Source organism: Coffea eugenioides, chromosome 4, assembly GCF_003713205.1.
Source record: "Coffea eugenioides isolate CCC68of chromosome 4, Ceug_1.0, whole genome shotgun sequence".
NCBI lineage: Eukaryota > Viridiplantae > Streptophyta > Magnoliopsida > Gentianales > Rubiaceae > Coffea > Coffea eugenioides.
In genome coordinates, this window is record NC_040038.1 from 10,129,700 (window position 1) to 10,143,968 (window position 14,269).

Consider the following 14,269-nt stretch of genomic DNA (forward strand, 5'->3'; position numbering starts at 1 on the left):
AAAGATTGTACTAATTACAATGACAACTAGGATTAGTTAAAAAAACAGAAAACAATTAAGAAATCTTTGTATTCGATTCAATGACCATAAAATATTATAATATTTTATAAATTTACTAATATATATATATACATAATTTAATTATGTATACATGGGTTTGGATTGGGTCTGGTATGTGTTTGGATTTGTATATGAATTACAAAAAAACAGACTTTTCCTAGATTCATAACTCTTTTACAGGATCTGGGTCTGAATAGGATCTGTATTTAAAAAATTAAATTCAAACGCTATCCAAATACTTTGGATTTGGGTTGAATTTGCAAAAGATCCGATGCATTGACATACCTAATTCTCATGTATAAGCCTTTTAGTTTGATTCTTGATGAACCTAAATCTAAAGGCTTTGTAGCTCATCAAATTGAATTGCAAGGCTGTTGCAGCTTTTCCAACCGCAGAAGTACAAGAGTCGGCTTGTTTTTCTAGTGGCATTTGGCTATCTTGGAAGGCTTCAAAGATTGGCATTTGGCTATCTTATTCCGAAATCCATCATCAGCTTAATCTTGGGCTTTGGATAGGGTTTGAATTTGCAAAAGATCCGATGCATTGACATACCTAATTCTCATGTATAAGCCTTTTAGTTTGATTCTTGATGAACCTAAATCTAAAGGCTTTGTAGCTCATCAAATTGAATTGCAAGGCGGTTGCAGCTTTTCCAACCGCAGAAGTACAAGAGTCGGCTTGTTTTTCTAGTGGCATTTGGCTATCTTGGAAGGCTTCAAAGATTGGCATTTGGCTATCTTATTCCGAAATCCATCATCAGCTTAATCTTGGGACTCTATTCAACAGGTAATCTTGGAAGTCAGTCAATATTACTTGAAGGTGATTTAATCTTGTTTGGTGAGCCTTCAATCCCGTAAACAAAGATTATGAGACATACTGTATCATATATGGAGATTTTCTATGGTACATCAGCCCAGAAAATTAATTTGGAAAATTCTAAGTTGTATGCCTCACCCTAATGTTAGTAGGTAGATCCACTGCTAGAAAGTTGAGTAATAAAATATTGGGCGTTATTTGGGAGTTCCAATCATTCAAGGCAGAATCACTAAGTCGACTTATACATGTATTATGTACTTTTGTTGACAAAGTGAGGAGCAAATTATCTAATTAAAAAGAGAAAAATCTTTTCTGGTTTTCTTTGTGAAAACCAAAATCCCAAAAGTTTGAGTGAGATTATGAATTTGGCGATATTTGTCAAATAAATAAAGCTTTTTAGACAATTATCACAACTCATAATCCAGTTAAAAATTTCAGACAAGAAGAGAGATACTGTATGTCTATTTTCCTGAGAACATATCTTCCTCGAAAGCACTTCAAAATAGCCCTAGTTTAGACATATGCACGCAGATAAGGTGTTAATCAATAGTTGAGTAATCAATTTTCACGGCATTCAACCCTTCATGTTTCATTTTGTCACATCCCAATACTCCATACTTATTGAGAAAGTCTAAAATAAGACATTATTCCTACACCTACACGGCAGAATAACTTAGAAAAGGCAATGAGAAGTACTAATTGATGTTCAGCAATCTGGAGGGAGTGAGAAGTTCGTATGGACTAAAAGGACTGCGGGAGCCATATGCAAATCCACCACCGGCTGATGAATCAGAATCATCAACCATGGCCTCTTTCCCGCTATCCATCTCAGCCAAAACTTTGTAAAAAAAGATCAATATCACATGGAAGCAAAAGAGGGCCTTCATTGCTACATGCATACTCCAATTCAGCATCTTGAACAGCGGATGATTAGCACATTTTGCCTTGATGACAAATCTTTGTTTCGCAGGACCAACATACACTGAAAAACAACCTTTAGGGGCAATCTTATACCTTGTTTTGTACTCATCATGATTTTGCTGGGGTTTTTCAGCTGATCCAACACAATGCCATGATTTACTCTTCGACAAAAAAATGATTGTAGCACCCTCCATTCTTGAAGATTTTGGAGGAAGGCTTTCAAAAGATAAAGAAACCACTAAATTCTTGATCGTTGAATAGTTCTTCCATTTGCTCTTTCCACTATCCATAAGCCAAGGCAAAAAATTGTTAAGTTGTCAGACCATACAAAATTACAAAAACTACCAATCATGAAAATCACAAAATACTAGTACTACTATATACTTGCAATACTCGAGCACTTTGGCTTCGCTTTGACAAATTCTAGTAAGTAATTTTTCTATCTCTGCTGTCATATATATGGCCCTTGGGAGAAAGTCCCATAAGGGATGAAATCGATGAAAGTGCGCTGCTAATTTGATCTATCCGTCAGTCGGAGAGGCCGCAAACGCTGTATAGTTCCCCACAGAAGGTAAATACTAATGACCCAAATTATCTAACGTCTTATGTGAACTCATGGACTGGACAGCCTTGATGTGGTGAACAGATACCTAATTGAATCTGAATAAAAAATTTCAGCCCTTTTTCTTGATTGATTTTTTTTTTCTGTAAAGAGAAATCCATCAAGAAATGAGTGAGACAATAATGCCTCGAACAACCGATTGACTTGGGAAAAGATAAAGCATGATTTGTTTTCTTGTGTTTTTGAGAGGTACGCAATTGTTGTTGATAGGACGGCTGATCCTATTAAACAATTGAGATTATTGTACCATAGAGCTTAATTGTTTTAACAATTCAAAAATGAATCTTTTTTTTTGGTCAATCGACAGTAATTAATAAATGAATCATGAATGTGGTGAATTTTCCTCCAATATCCCGTACCTTTCAAGAATCTAAACTATTAGCTTTTTCTTTCTTTCTTTCTTTTTTTTTTTTTGTCTTTTTTAGTTTAAGAGAAGATTCCAAACCTTTTCTAGAAAATGAGTTTAAAAGTTGAATCAAGAATTTTATGATCACGTACTAGTATTCCTACCAACTAAGCTAGATATTGGGTACAAGAATGAGCCTTTTATTCACACCTTTAGGCATGATATATTTGACCCCGAATTTGTTTAAATTTCTGTGTCTTTATTTTATTGACTATTCAATTTACCAAATATAAGAAATTTCATAGCAGAATCAGGTCTATATACTTTCTTAAGTTGCTATATATACACGTTTTAAACTTTGCGCTTTTATAATTTTAATTATTTGTTTAGTTGGCAGGATGCAAAATTGGTTTTGTAGTGCCTGTGTACTCTTTAAGCCGGATTACATTTCCTTGTACCTAAGATTCATATATAACGTCCAAGATTCACACCCACTTTGTCTTTTCCTTTCAACTTATTTGTGCCTTGAATTATCTTCTGTATTGTTTAAAATTATGTGGGTTTAAAAAATTTCAAGCAATTTGGAAATTAATGATCTCATATTTGATCTAATAAACTCGTTTCCATCATTCTTTTTGACACGTAACAAATTTTGAATAGCTAATACTAAATTTCCCTTAGATCGCAGAACTTTAAAAGTTGTCATTGTACTTCGTGCCTTTAGGATTAATGATGGTCCAGTTAGATGATTAATCCTTGACTTTCTCTCCAAAATTAATAGTACTTTCTCATGATGCTCTTTGGTACTGATAATATGTAATTTTTGCTTCTTTTGCTCCTTTTTCAATTAATTTTATGATTTTATCGAATCGAAAACAGATGCTTTCTATCGTTCACATAACAAAAATTGGGACGAAGAATATAGATTATTACTCGTAAAGTTTGTTGGAATATAGATTATGCATAGAAAGCCTTCATAGCATATAATACTTTCTGTATAAAAACCGAGAAGTCACATATATATTATATAGGCCTTCTCACTTACGGAAATTATCATTGATAATAATAATTAGAGAGAAGGGAGTCAAGGGACATAGCACAGGCAGGCGCATCTATGGCCATGTAAAAAGGGACATCTCGCTGTGGAGTTTGGCCACCTCGCGTGGCAATCTCTAACACATTGCGCTACGCTTGATCTGAGTCCAAGGTGCTTCAGCGTAACTTTGGAATCCTCGAACCCTCCTGCATTTGGGGCTTCTTCAGCTGTACATGTGAGAAAAATTCTAGGTTAGTATTAATTCTAAGTTCACAAAAACTCATAATCCAATAACCCTTTTTGCTTTTCTTTTTAATCATATGCATTGATTTCGTTTTTCCCATGCGAAAATTTCAGTTTTATATATGTAACTTAAAACTGGTCTAGTTTTCTGTCAGAGAGGCAATGTGTAGCAAGTCTAATTAAGATGGCCATATATGCCAATCCAGCGTACATTTATCTGTTCTTTTTCATAACAACAAGGATTGAGAGAAGAGAGTGAAAAGGAAAAAGTACCAAGATTCGTGACAAAGAGGAGAGAGAATGCAGCAGAGGAGAAGAACTTTTGACATGTTGCAAGACTGATGGGTGCAAATGCAAGTGTTGGGTACTTGAAACTCTGTCTTGTGGATCCTTTATACAGGCCATAGAGTGGTGTGTTCTTTTTAATGATGTCTTCTTAAAGATGAAATGGAAATGAGATATTAACAAAATAAATCAATTCAACCCCCAACTACATTCATCCATCCTATCCTAGGATAGAAGTTTGAGATAACTCGTAAAGTTTGTTGGGATTACTTTATATGCATTAATTACTGCCTCCGTCCTGTAAAGATAGACCGATTTCTTTTTTCACATAAATTAAGAAATTTAGCTAATGTAGTTATAATAATTATTTTTTATTCGTACTTTCCTCAAATACCCCTTGTTAATATTAGATCATTCATTCAAAGTAAGAGGTACATATTACTATATTATTCTTGGAACTTAAAGTAATTTATTAGTTTTTCAATACAAGAGTCAATTACATTAATGTTACATGTTTGACTAAAATAAATAACAAAAATAAAATTGCCAAACAATCAAACTTTTCAATTTGAACCCATTAGAAGGCAACTAATATGTATTCAAAAATTTGTAATAACTATATACATTAAATATGGGTATATTAGTAAAATAACAAATTAACTATTCTTTAAAGAAGGAAATAAGTCGATAATTTGGGACATACACAAAAGCAAAGCGAGTTTATCTTTATGGGATAGAGGGAGTATATGTTGACCAACTTTATTCATCCTAATTTTGTTGCTATATTTTATTGAGTTTTCAATTTACCTACATCAAAAATTGCTACAAGTTAAACCATCAATTCAAGCATATCACCGTGCTTACAAGGTGAAGTAGAAGTTCTAATATCTCGGAGTAGCGGATTCTTAGTTTTCAGTCTTGACTCGATTGAGAACTCGACCATGGGAAAAAAAAATGAAAAATCAGTCATTTAAGAAAACCTTACAAAGAGAAGTGTTTCAATAGCATAATTTCCCACTATAGCATAAGTTGGGCTAATGAGTGCATAAGGTCTGGTTTGATTTGGATGTAATTTCAGTTAGTCAGGTCCATGAGTATTGCAAGATGATTTGTATGTCTCGTACAGATAGGGATTGAAAAACCCAATATCCATGGGTAGCTTACCGATGATTAATTTGATTAGATGATTGATGGGTTATCGATTAGGGTTTGGTATTGATGAATAGTTACCAATGTATAATCTGATAGAATTTAATAAGAGGACCCTAAATGCTTGATATTCAATATATATATATATATATATATAATATGTGTGTGTTTTCCAATTTAATAGTTCGATAACACGTTTGGTAATTTTATGACCCAATAACATATAGCTTTGACCTAACACAAATAAAGATAATCATAATTAAAATAAAAAAAATGTTGATTTAACCCTTCATTGAATGTTGAATTTTTCTCATGCAAGCTCTATAGCTTTACACAAGTTTAAAACTCAATACAGTGTGCTTATTTAATATGATGTATGTATTGGTTTTAGTTTACTGAACGCTAATTTTTCTTTTTTGAACTATTCAACTTAGTGGATACAAGGTACCGATGGGTAATCCAAACCTACGATTAAGAGGATTTGATAATGGAATTAAAACTAGTAGAATTACCCAATAGGATTTAGTAAAATATTTAGATATGTGGGATAGAATTTGGTAAAAGAGATCTTTTAGGGCATCCAACCCGATGCTATCTCTAATTACAAACAATACATAATCAAAACCTAGTCCTTTGTTTAAAAAATAAAGCGAAAATTGGAAAACAAGAAAGTTGAGGTTGATTTGCAAGAGTAGAAATGACTAATGAGTCACACCAATGCATTTAGTATGATATTGGTGACATTGCACACTAATTTGACTCACTTTGTCAATTTTTGGGGTTGAAGTCAAGTATCTTATCTTGTTTCCAAAAAAAAAAAAAAAGAAGAAGAAGGCATTTTATCTTAAGAGAAGCCACGGTTCACGCTACTCTAATCCTCCCTCTTTAAAGAGAAGCTAGTATTTATTGAATTTGAAGTGTTCATAGGTTTAATCATGCTTTAGATAACAAGAGATCAATTCAGTTGTTTCAACGAGAGAGTTTTTGGTTCAAGAACAACCCTTTAACTTGTTACAGCTCCAAGATAGCTGGAAAAGTTCATCATTCTTGTCCTTCTTCCATCAAATTCAATCACTTTGTGGACATTGTGGGTGGTAACAGCAAATTCTTCCACGGAAAAAATGTACGTTCCTATGGATAAGCGCTAGTGCTCGTTTGGCAGGCCAAAGTTGTGTTCCAACTTCCAACAACAATTGGAACGTCTAATAGGCTCCAACGTCAAAATGTGTACCAAAGCGTAGTGTGAAACCAGAATCTTTCAAACTTGAACCTTTGTTCAAATAGACATTAATATCATAATGCCATAGATCTACTTCTTAATACTACATTCTTTTATTTTTCCCGGCTGTGACTGATGTGGAAAGGGTATTACACACACGTATATATATATATATATATATATATATGTATGTATATTCTCGACCCTTAGCAATTGTCGTAGATTTTGTCCAAATGCACAGTACTCAATTATATGCAAAAGTGCTGCGAAAAGTAATGGTTGACCGAAGTGTTACTTCTTATTGCTTGCCTCTCGATCTTCAACTTAAGATCCTACGTATGAGGCTGAATATTCGCATCATCTTATTTTGCCACTAGGCATTGGAGATTGAAATGGCGGGCCATGTTGAAGTTGAATTATGCCTACTTTCTAGTCAGTGAACACTATAGACAGAATCAGAGGAACGACTTCATATACATCCGTTACGGGATTGTTGGGAGGGATTCTCCTTTTGTTTGGTTACTCTCTGGCCTACACAAATTTATGTCCGAAATGGGAAAAGAGCACTTGAAATGTCGTCAAAATTAATGACCAAAATGGAAAAAATCCACTTGAAATGTAGTCGAAATTTGCGCATCTAAGGTTACACACAGTCACGCGCACAAGTGGCAAGGCTTTTTCAAAAGAAAAGAGTTGCCAGTTCTTCCTGTGTTTTCTTTTCTCTACCCAACAGCAACAATTATAGACTTCCAAATAAGTGAATATCAACCGGATGGACATTCTGTATATATACAATTCCCTAGCTAAATAGAGCGCAAGTGTTTACTTTTCTTTAAATCTTTAAAATTTTTTAAAAAATCTATCTATAGTTAAGTACAATTGCTGCGAAAATAACTAATAAAAACTAAATAAAGGAGCAATAAAACCCTCTTATCTTAATAGAACAAGAAAGAAATTATTGCTCTTTTATTTTTCAATAACTCTTATACAATAGAACTAACGTCTTATATATCCATTAGTTAGAGAAGCGGGTGCTATAGCAAAATTGATCGAAAGAGAGGATAATTCACCGCTAGGGGTGGCCAGGTTCAACCTTGAACTGGAACTGGGGCCGGTGGTTTGTTAGACCGGAATTGGAATCAAATATTGGAAACCAAAATCGGAACCATAATCGCGACTAAAGGTTCAGATTCAGGTTCACCAAAAATTTGAACTGAACTAGAATAGACGGTTTAGTAAGTCTAGACCCCATATCTAATCTAAATTCAAGACCAATCCAATCTAATCAATAACAAAATATTTTTTTAATAAAACTTGCATCATTTTTTTTTCTTACACATAATAATACAATACAATTCTTATATTTTCTATATTCATTGTCATATTTTTTTTAGAATCAATTTTATAAGAACAAGTGTTTAAACATAATTAAAAGAACTCGAACTATAACAAAAAGAAACCAAAACCATAATCGGAATAAAATCGGAACCAAAACTAGACCGGAACAGGACTCAAGAACTGTAACCATAACTGTCCCTATAAGGGTTAGTTCCTATTCTACCTTTTAGAAGTATTAGAACCGTCGATTTTTAAATCAGAAATTGTGGTTTTGGAACCATGGTCATGTTTAATCACCATATTAAAATTACCTTTTGGAGAGATCTGTTTGACATCAACAACAATCTAATAAGTAGAGAATATTGGGTGAACCAAAAAAGTGTAAGTAGAATTTGACCTAAGCATTGACTAGGTAAACATCCTGTAGTAAGGAGAATAATTGTGAACCATGTAGACTATCCTTGTGGATATCAAACATCTTATCCCTTAGTTAGAGTAGCGGTTGCTATAGCGAAACTGATTGAAAAAGAGCACATTAAAATTACCCTTTGGGAAGGCCTATTTGATATCCAAAAACAAGTATAGAATATTAGTGTAAACCAGAAAAGTTTAGTAGAACTGGATCTACGCACTGAATAAGTTTGCATAAAGGTGTATGCATACTAGGTCAGTGATAAATAAGTTAGGATGTCAAACCCGGAGTTAACAGTCAAAAACAAAATAATTTAGTGACATACAAGTCAATAGTAATAGTAGTATTTTCTAAGTTGAATGTCAAAATTTACTTAATGGGTCATACTAAACAATATAGTAACCAAAGTACGAGACACAAATTGCTATGTAATTGCACTTTTCATCTGAGGGGGCATTGCTAATTACGTGGACATCGACATATAGTCAGTTACACAAAAATTCAGTGATGCACAGCATTGCTCATAATTAGGGAAAATGAAGTATGAGACGCGAAATATATGCTCAAAATAGTGTTTTACATGCTGTGTAAGTTTCTCAGTTTGATTATAAAAATCTGTTTCCTTCAAAATTCTCTGTCTTTCTACACCAATGACTCGGCTATTTTACCCTACAAATCAAATAAAAGAAAGGCCAAATAATTCAATCACTATCAGCAAATGACATCACTTGCTAATATGTGTTCTAGACAAAAATTTGAAATGAAAGGAAGATAAATGAATGAAGCGATTTTCTAATAGTGTTCAATGGGCATTTGTTTAAACAACTAAATTACCCTTAATCTATCACATGAATGCACACATTAATAATTGTCATATTACCTTACATTATAAGCTTCCTCTATTTAACTTTTCATTTTTAAAATAGGGTTATTTTGACTTTACTCCCTTAAACTATATCATTACTATCAGTTTACTCCTAATGTTATTTTTTATTCACTTCAATCCCATAAGTAATTCAACTCAACATATTAAGAAATTTTGGACAAAAATACCCTTTTACTCTATAGCATTATTACATTGTTATTATCACTTTATCCCTTTAAATTATAGTGATATAATCGCTTTAATTCCTAATATTATTTTCTACATATTTTACCTCGTTGTTAATCTGACTAGTATGGTAAAAATTTTTAAAAATATATTTATCCTTTTTTATATATAATTAAAAATAAAAAAGTTGGAATGGTTATTCTTCCTTTATTTTTCACTTTAAGAGATCCAAAAACATAAAAATAAATGGGTTATCTTAAATTTATTTTTCACACTTATTAATACTAGGAAAAGAAAAAAAGATAGGAAAGAAGGAAATAGAAAATTATATTTTGCAAAGAAAAATCTAATATTATCGTATTACTTTAAGGTTGTTGGGGATTAGGATTGGAATTTGGTAATAAACAGAAAAGTGAAATAATTTTAAAATAATAAAAATATTTAATTCTTTTTTATTTGTATTTTTTTTAAAAATGAATTGACCTCTCTCTCTCTCCCCCTCCCCTATCCCCTCCCCATCTTTCTATTTTTTTCAATATTAATAAGATTGCCAAAAAGAAAGAGATTAATACTTTGGCTTTTTTTTTTAATACTAAAAAGGAGAAGTGCCACTCTAAATTTTTTATTGTTTTGATTATTCAAAGAGGAGGGTAATAATGAGACTATAGTTTATACGATAAAGTGATAATAATTTTAAGGGCTAAATATATCTTTTCACTTTAATTAACAAATTCAGTTAAGTTTCACCATTAGTTTTGGGAGTAAAGTGATTAAAAGGTAACGTAAAGGAGGAAATTGATAGTGATACTGAGCGTTAAGGGGATAAAGTGATAATAACCCTTTAAAATATTAATACATGAACTGTATTTTAATGAATATGAGCGTACGGAATCGTTAGACAAATCCATTAATAAAATTTATCTTCCCAATTGCTAGGACGGGTTTCTGGGACCTCTATCATGGTTTGAAATGACCAACTGAATCCATCACCAAATTTTGCCAATTCAACCCCAATCAAAACAGCCAGTTGATTGTCTCTGAGTAGCAATTATTCCTATTCTCAAATAATTTATTGAACCTACATTTAGCATCTAATTCTAGAAAATCAATTATGTAATGTTATCAGCTATTTTTTGAAAGCTGATTAATTTCTTAGAAAGGCAAAATTAGAAGTTAGAAAGTACTTGCTTTTAAGGTTCTGACTTTGGCTATTTTAAAATATCAGCTTTTAAGAGAATATGTTGAGAACAGGCCGGTATATATGCGGCTATGAGATATCAGGAGTTCTTATCCCAAGACACTCCAAATCCATTCCTCTTCTTCTTTTCCCCCATTTTCTTTAATTTTTTTGGATAGGAATTCTAGGAAATGAGAAATAAATTTATTTTGTTTCTTTTATACCAGGAAGGCTCCAAGCCTTACATGGGAATGGCGAAAGGGGCAAGTTACTTTTGAGGTGCATTCCTGCAGAAGGATCGGCTTCTCAAATGGGGCACTCCTACTGATGGATGGTGCTCCTTATATGCAAAGGAGAAGGAATCTGTTGAACACCAAAAAAAAATTACTTTTTAGGTGAACAAAGTCACAAAAGATTGGGGTTTCCAAGTAGTTTTTGAAATTCTTCATACTCTTTCTTTCATCTCTCCATTTAAATTTCTCATCTATAATTTTTTTTTAATTTACTTTTTTACACTTCGAAGGTGTTATCAAAGATGATGATGCACTGAGGAGAACTTGGATAAACCGAATTATTTTTAGCATTTCACTTTGCAAAAATCAAATTAGAATATATTGGTAATTATATATTTTTTTTTATTTTCTTGTTTTAATTTGCAAAAGTCAAATTGGAATGTATTGGTTACCTGTGATGTCAGGATTAATAAAAGAAAATTATAAAAGAACTTAGCTCTTACATAATGATGTTTAGAAAAAGTTAGGAGCACTTGACTTCCAGTTGAACTTTACCTATAATTACTTTTCAACATTTTCAAAAGGCACTTCAAGACAAGACTAAGCCACGCTTAACTTTGCTTTGTTACTTTGGGTTTTCGATAACAGCAATTGCTATTTTACATCAAACCCAAAAAGAGTTGGAAAAGTTTATCTTGTGCAAGATAATATATCTAACATAATCTTTGGCTTCACCTTTGCAGAAGTCATCAATATTTGGCGGAAACAGAAGGCATCTGCAATTGCTTTTGCCTTTTCTTCTTGCATGGGCAAGAGGCCCATGACAACATACATAATTCTCTAGGAAGGAAAAACAACATTAACTGAAAGAGATACTTGCCATATATAGTTAATTAGAGAACATTCATTGCACAATATTGGGATGTTACATGACCAATTTGAGGATAGACACTCAATAGCAAACTAATTTTAGAAGAAACACAATTAGAATAAGAGATTCTTGATTTGAGTACGTGCTTGGTTTTTAAGCACTATGGAAACTTCAGCTTGAAGGTTCTGTGATCTTCTTAACCATTCCGTTTTCATTATTGAGTTGAGCAGAAATCACTGAAACTATTTCTGGACGTACAAGTGCACTCAACTTTACAACCTCAATAACTTGCTCTTGCAATTCAGGAAGTTTGTGTTCCTCTAGAACTATAACCTGATTTTGAATTTCAGGAAGCTTTTGCTCAACTGCTTTCTTGGCATTCTTGTAAATCAAATACAGTACCATTTGAAGGATCCCAAAGAAGAAACCTAGTACATTGGGAATCTATAGACGATCCAAAATAGAAATAGTATTAGTATTTGAAATGTACAATTAAAAGCACCAGTGTAAAATATGGAGGATTGTACTTACAGCAATGTTATAATCTTTGCGCAGAAAGCCGTAGAAGAACCACATAATGGCACTTAATGTGAGGAAAAACGATGGAAGAAATGGCATGTATTCAACGCTCTTGGTTAGTATGACTTGTCTCTGTGGATTAAAAAGTTTAAGGAAAAACTATTTGTATCAAAACTATAATCAATATAAAATTAATGAAGGCAAAAAATTGCATGTATATTAGTGAAAATTATGTTTGCAAATACTTACCACTATGGCCAAAGGTGCCACAAAAACACAAAATGAGAACACTAGACCAATCCATCCAACAATTCTTGCACGGGTTTTGCCAGTTGAAAGTAACCGAGTTAGGAGAATTATAGAGCCAAATCCCATGACAACTAGCAAAGCAAGTAGTTTTGCGGTTTGAATCTGCAATTTAGCACAAAGTAATTAGTCGACCAAGGATTACTAATAACGCTCGAGATTATGATTAGTAGATAATATAATTTGCTTAGTACCCTAGCTCGTCTTGGTGCATAAAAGAGGTAGTAGCAAAGGTACACAGTTTGAAAGAAACAGCCAACAGAGTTTATGGTAATGAGGAGAGTTGTGTCTGGTTTGAGGAATGCATAGTATATCCACAGCATTGCACTGAATAAGCTAACCACATAAGGAACGGATTGAAACCCTTCAGTCGATTTCTTCTTGTAAATGCAGTAGAATGTTGGCCTGCAGTTAAAAAATAAAATTAAGAGAACATTCTTACAGTTATGCTCAAAACAAAATCATGCAGCTAAGCACGTTATTAGCTGCCACAAGGAAAAGGAAGCAAACGATTGACTCACAGCGGTGCAAGGTAGACCATGAATGAAACAATATTACCTGCAAAACAACGAAACATGAGCACGAAGTATTAGATGTTTAAACAAAATCCCAAGAAAACTTCATTCTTAATGCAAGAAAATATACAAAATGAAAAAAGTAAACCAAGATGAAAGCAAAATAACTCATTTCTCATGACATGCAACGTGATAAACTGTTTCCCTCGATGTTGTATGAATCGTAACAATTTAACTACATCTTGTTTGTTCACTTTTCTCTCTTCACGACAAATTGTTTTCTTGGGTGCGTTATCAGCCACCTGCTTAAATGTAATACTAGGTTTGACTCATTTTGCATATGTAATTAGTCATACCTAGGAGGCCAAAGATGAAAGCCAATTGAGCCATCTCTCCAGCAAAGAAAGAAAAACTTTTGAGATTTTCTCTTATAAACAAGATAAACTACTGGACTGGAATTACTGAACTTATGAGGGTTGTTTTACACCGTTGGACAGAAAATGCAGTATGGCGCACAGGGTTTATATAGAGGAGATGGAACATTCAGCTGTGCCTAGTTTCGAGGAAGGAAAGCACTGAGGGGAGTCAATGTAACAGTACAAGGCAATACATGAAAAATTTACCTTTTTTTGTCAATCTTTACAGTTGTTCACGAGTACTACAGTAATCACGATCCAATATGCTTTCACTCTCTAATGCTCCATTTAACCATATTTGGATGGTTTCTGCCTTGCACAAAAAACCCTTTATCCCTATCCATGTAGTTCTATTTGCTGCAGGTACAATACTCGATAACAAGAGGGTCCCATTTTCACTCTTTATGATGTGTCACCCACCAGCCAATTGGACTTAAGGGTTACAACTCATACTCACAGTTTCCGGAAGAGTTTGATGCTTTCTTGTTGAAGCCCAAGTTGTGCTTCTATTCACCGAAAACAAATTTAGAATGGTGTGCCCTTGTCATCACCAATAATACTCTTATGCATGGGGGCCATTTTGTCTCTAGTTGTCAATATTCATCTCTAAGCAATAAACGTGGCGATTAAGAGGCTAGAGTTTGCTACTTAATCCTTTTGCCTTCTTGGTGTTAGAAAGGTATTATGCTTCTGCACGAGACAGAATTTAGTACGCGAAAAAGGGTAAAGTTGAT

The 14,269-nt window shown here is 33.2% G+C and overlaps 1 protein-coding gene across 1 annotated transcript; it reads right to left on the reverse strand.

Moving 5' to 3' along the window:
* Positions 1-1,571: 1,571 nt before the first annotated feature.
* Positions 1,572-13,509, reverse strand: LOC113768986 (bidirectional sugar transporter SWEET14-like). Its single transcript, XM_027313481.1, has 8 exons — positions 13,476-13,509; positions 13,126-13,162; positions 12,799-13,009; positions 12,548-12,709; positions 12,311-12,430; positions 11,981-12,223; positions 11,627-11,748; positions 1,572-2,079 (listed from the first exon to the last, which is right to left on the reverse strand). Exons 1-8 carry the CDS (start codon positions 13,507-13,509, stop codon positions 1,572-1,574), a joined length of 1,437 nt encoding a protein of 478 aa, XP_027169282.1.
* Positions 13,510-14,269: the final 760 nt, after the last annotated feature.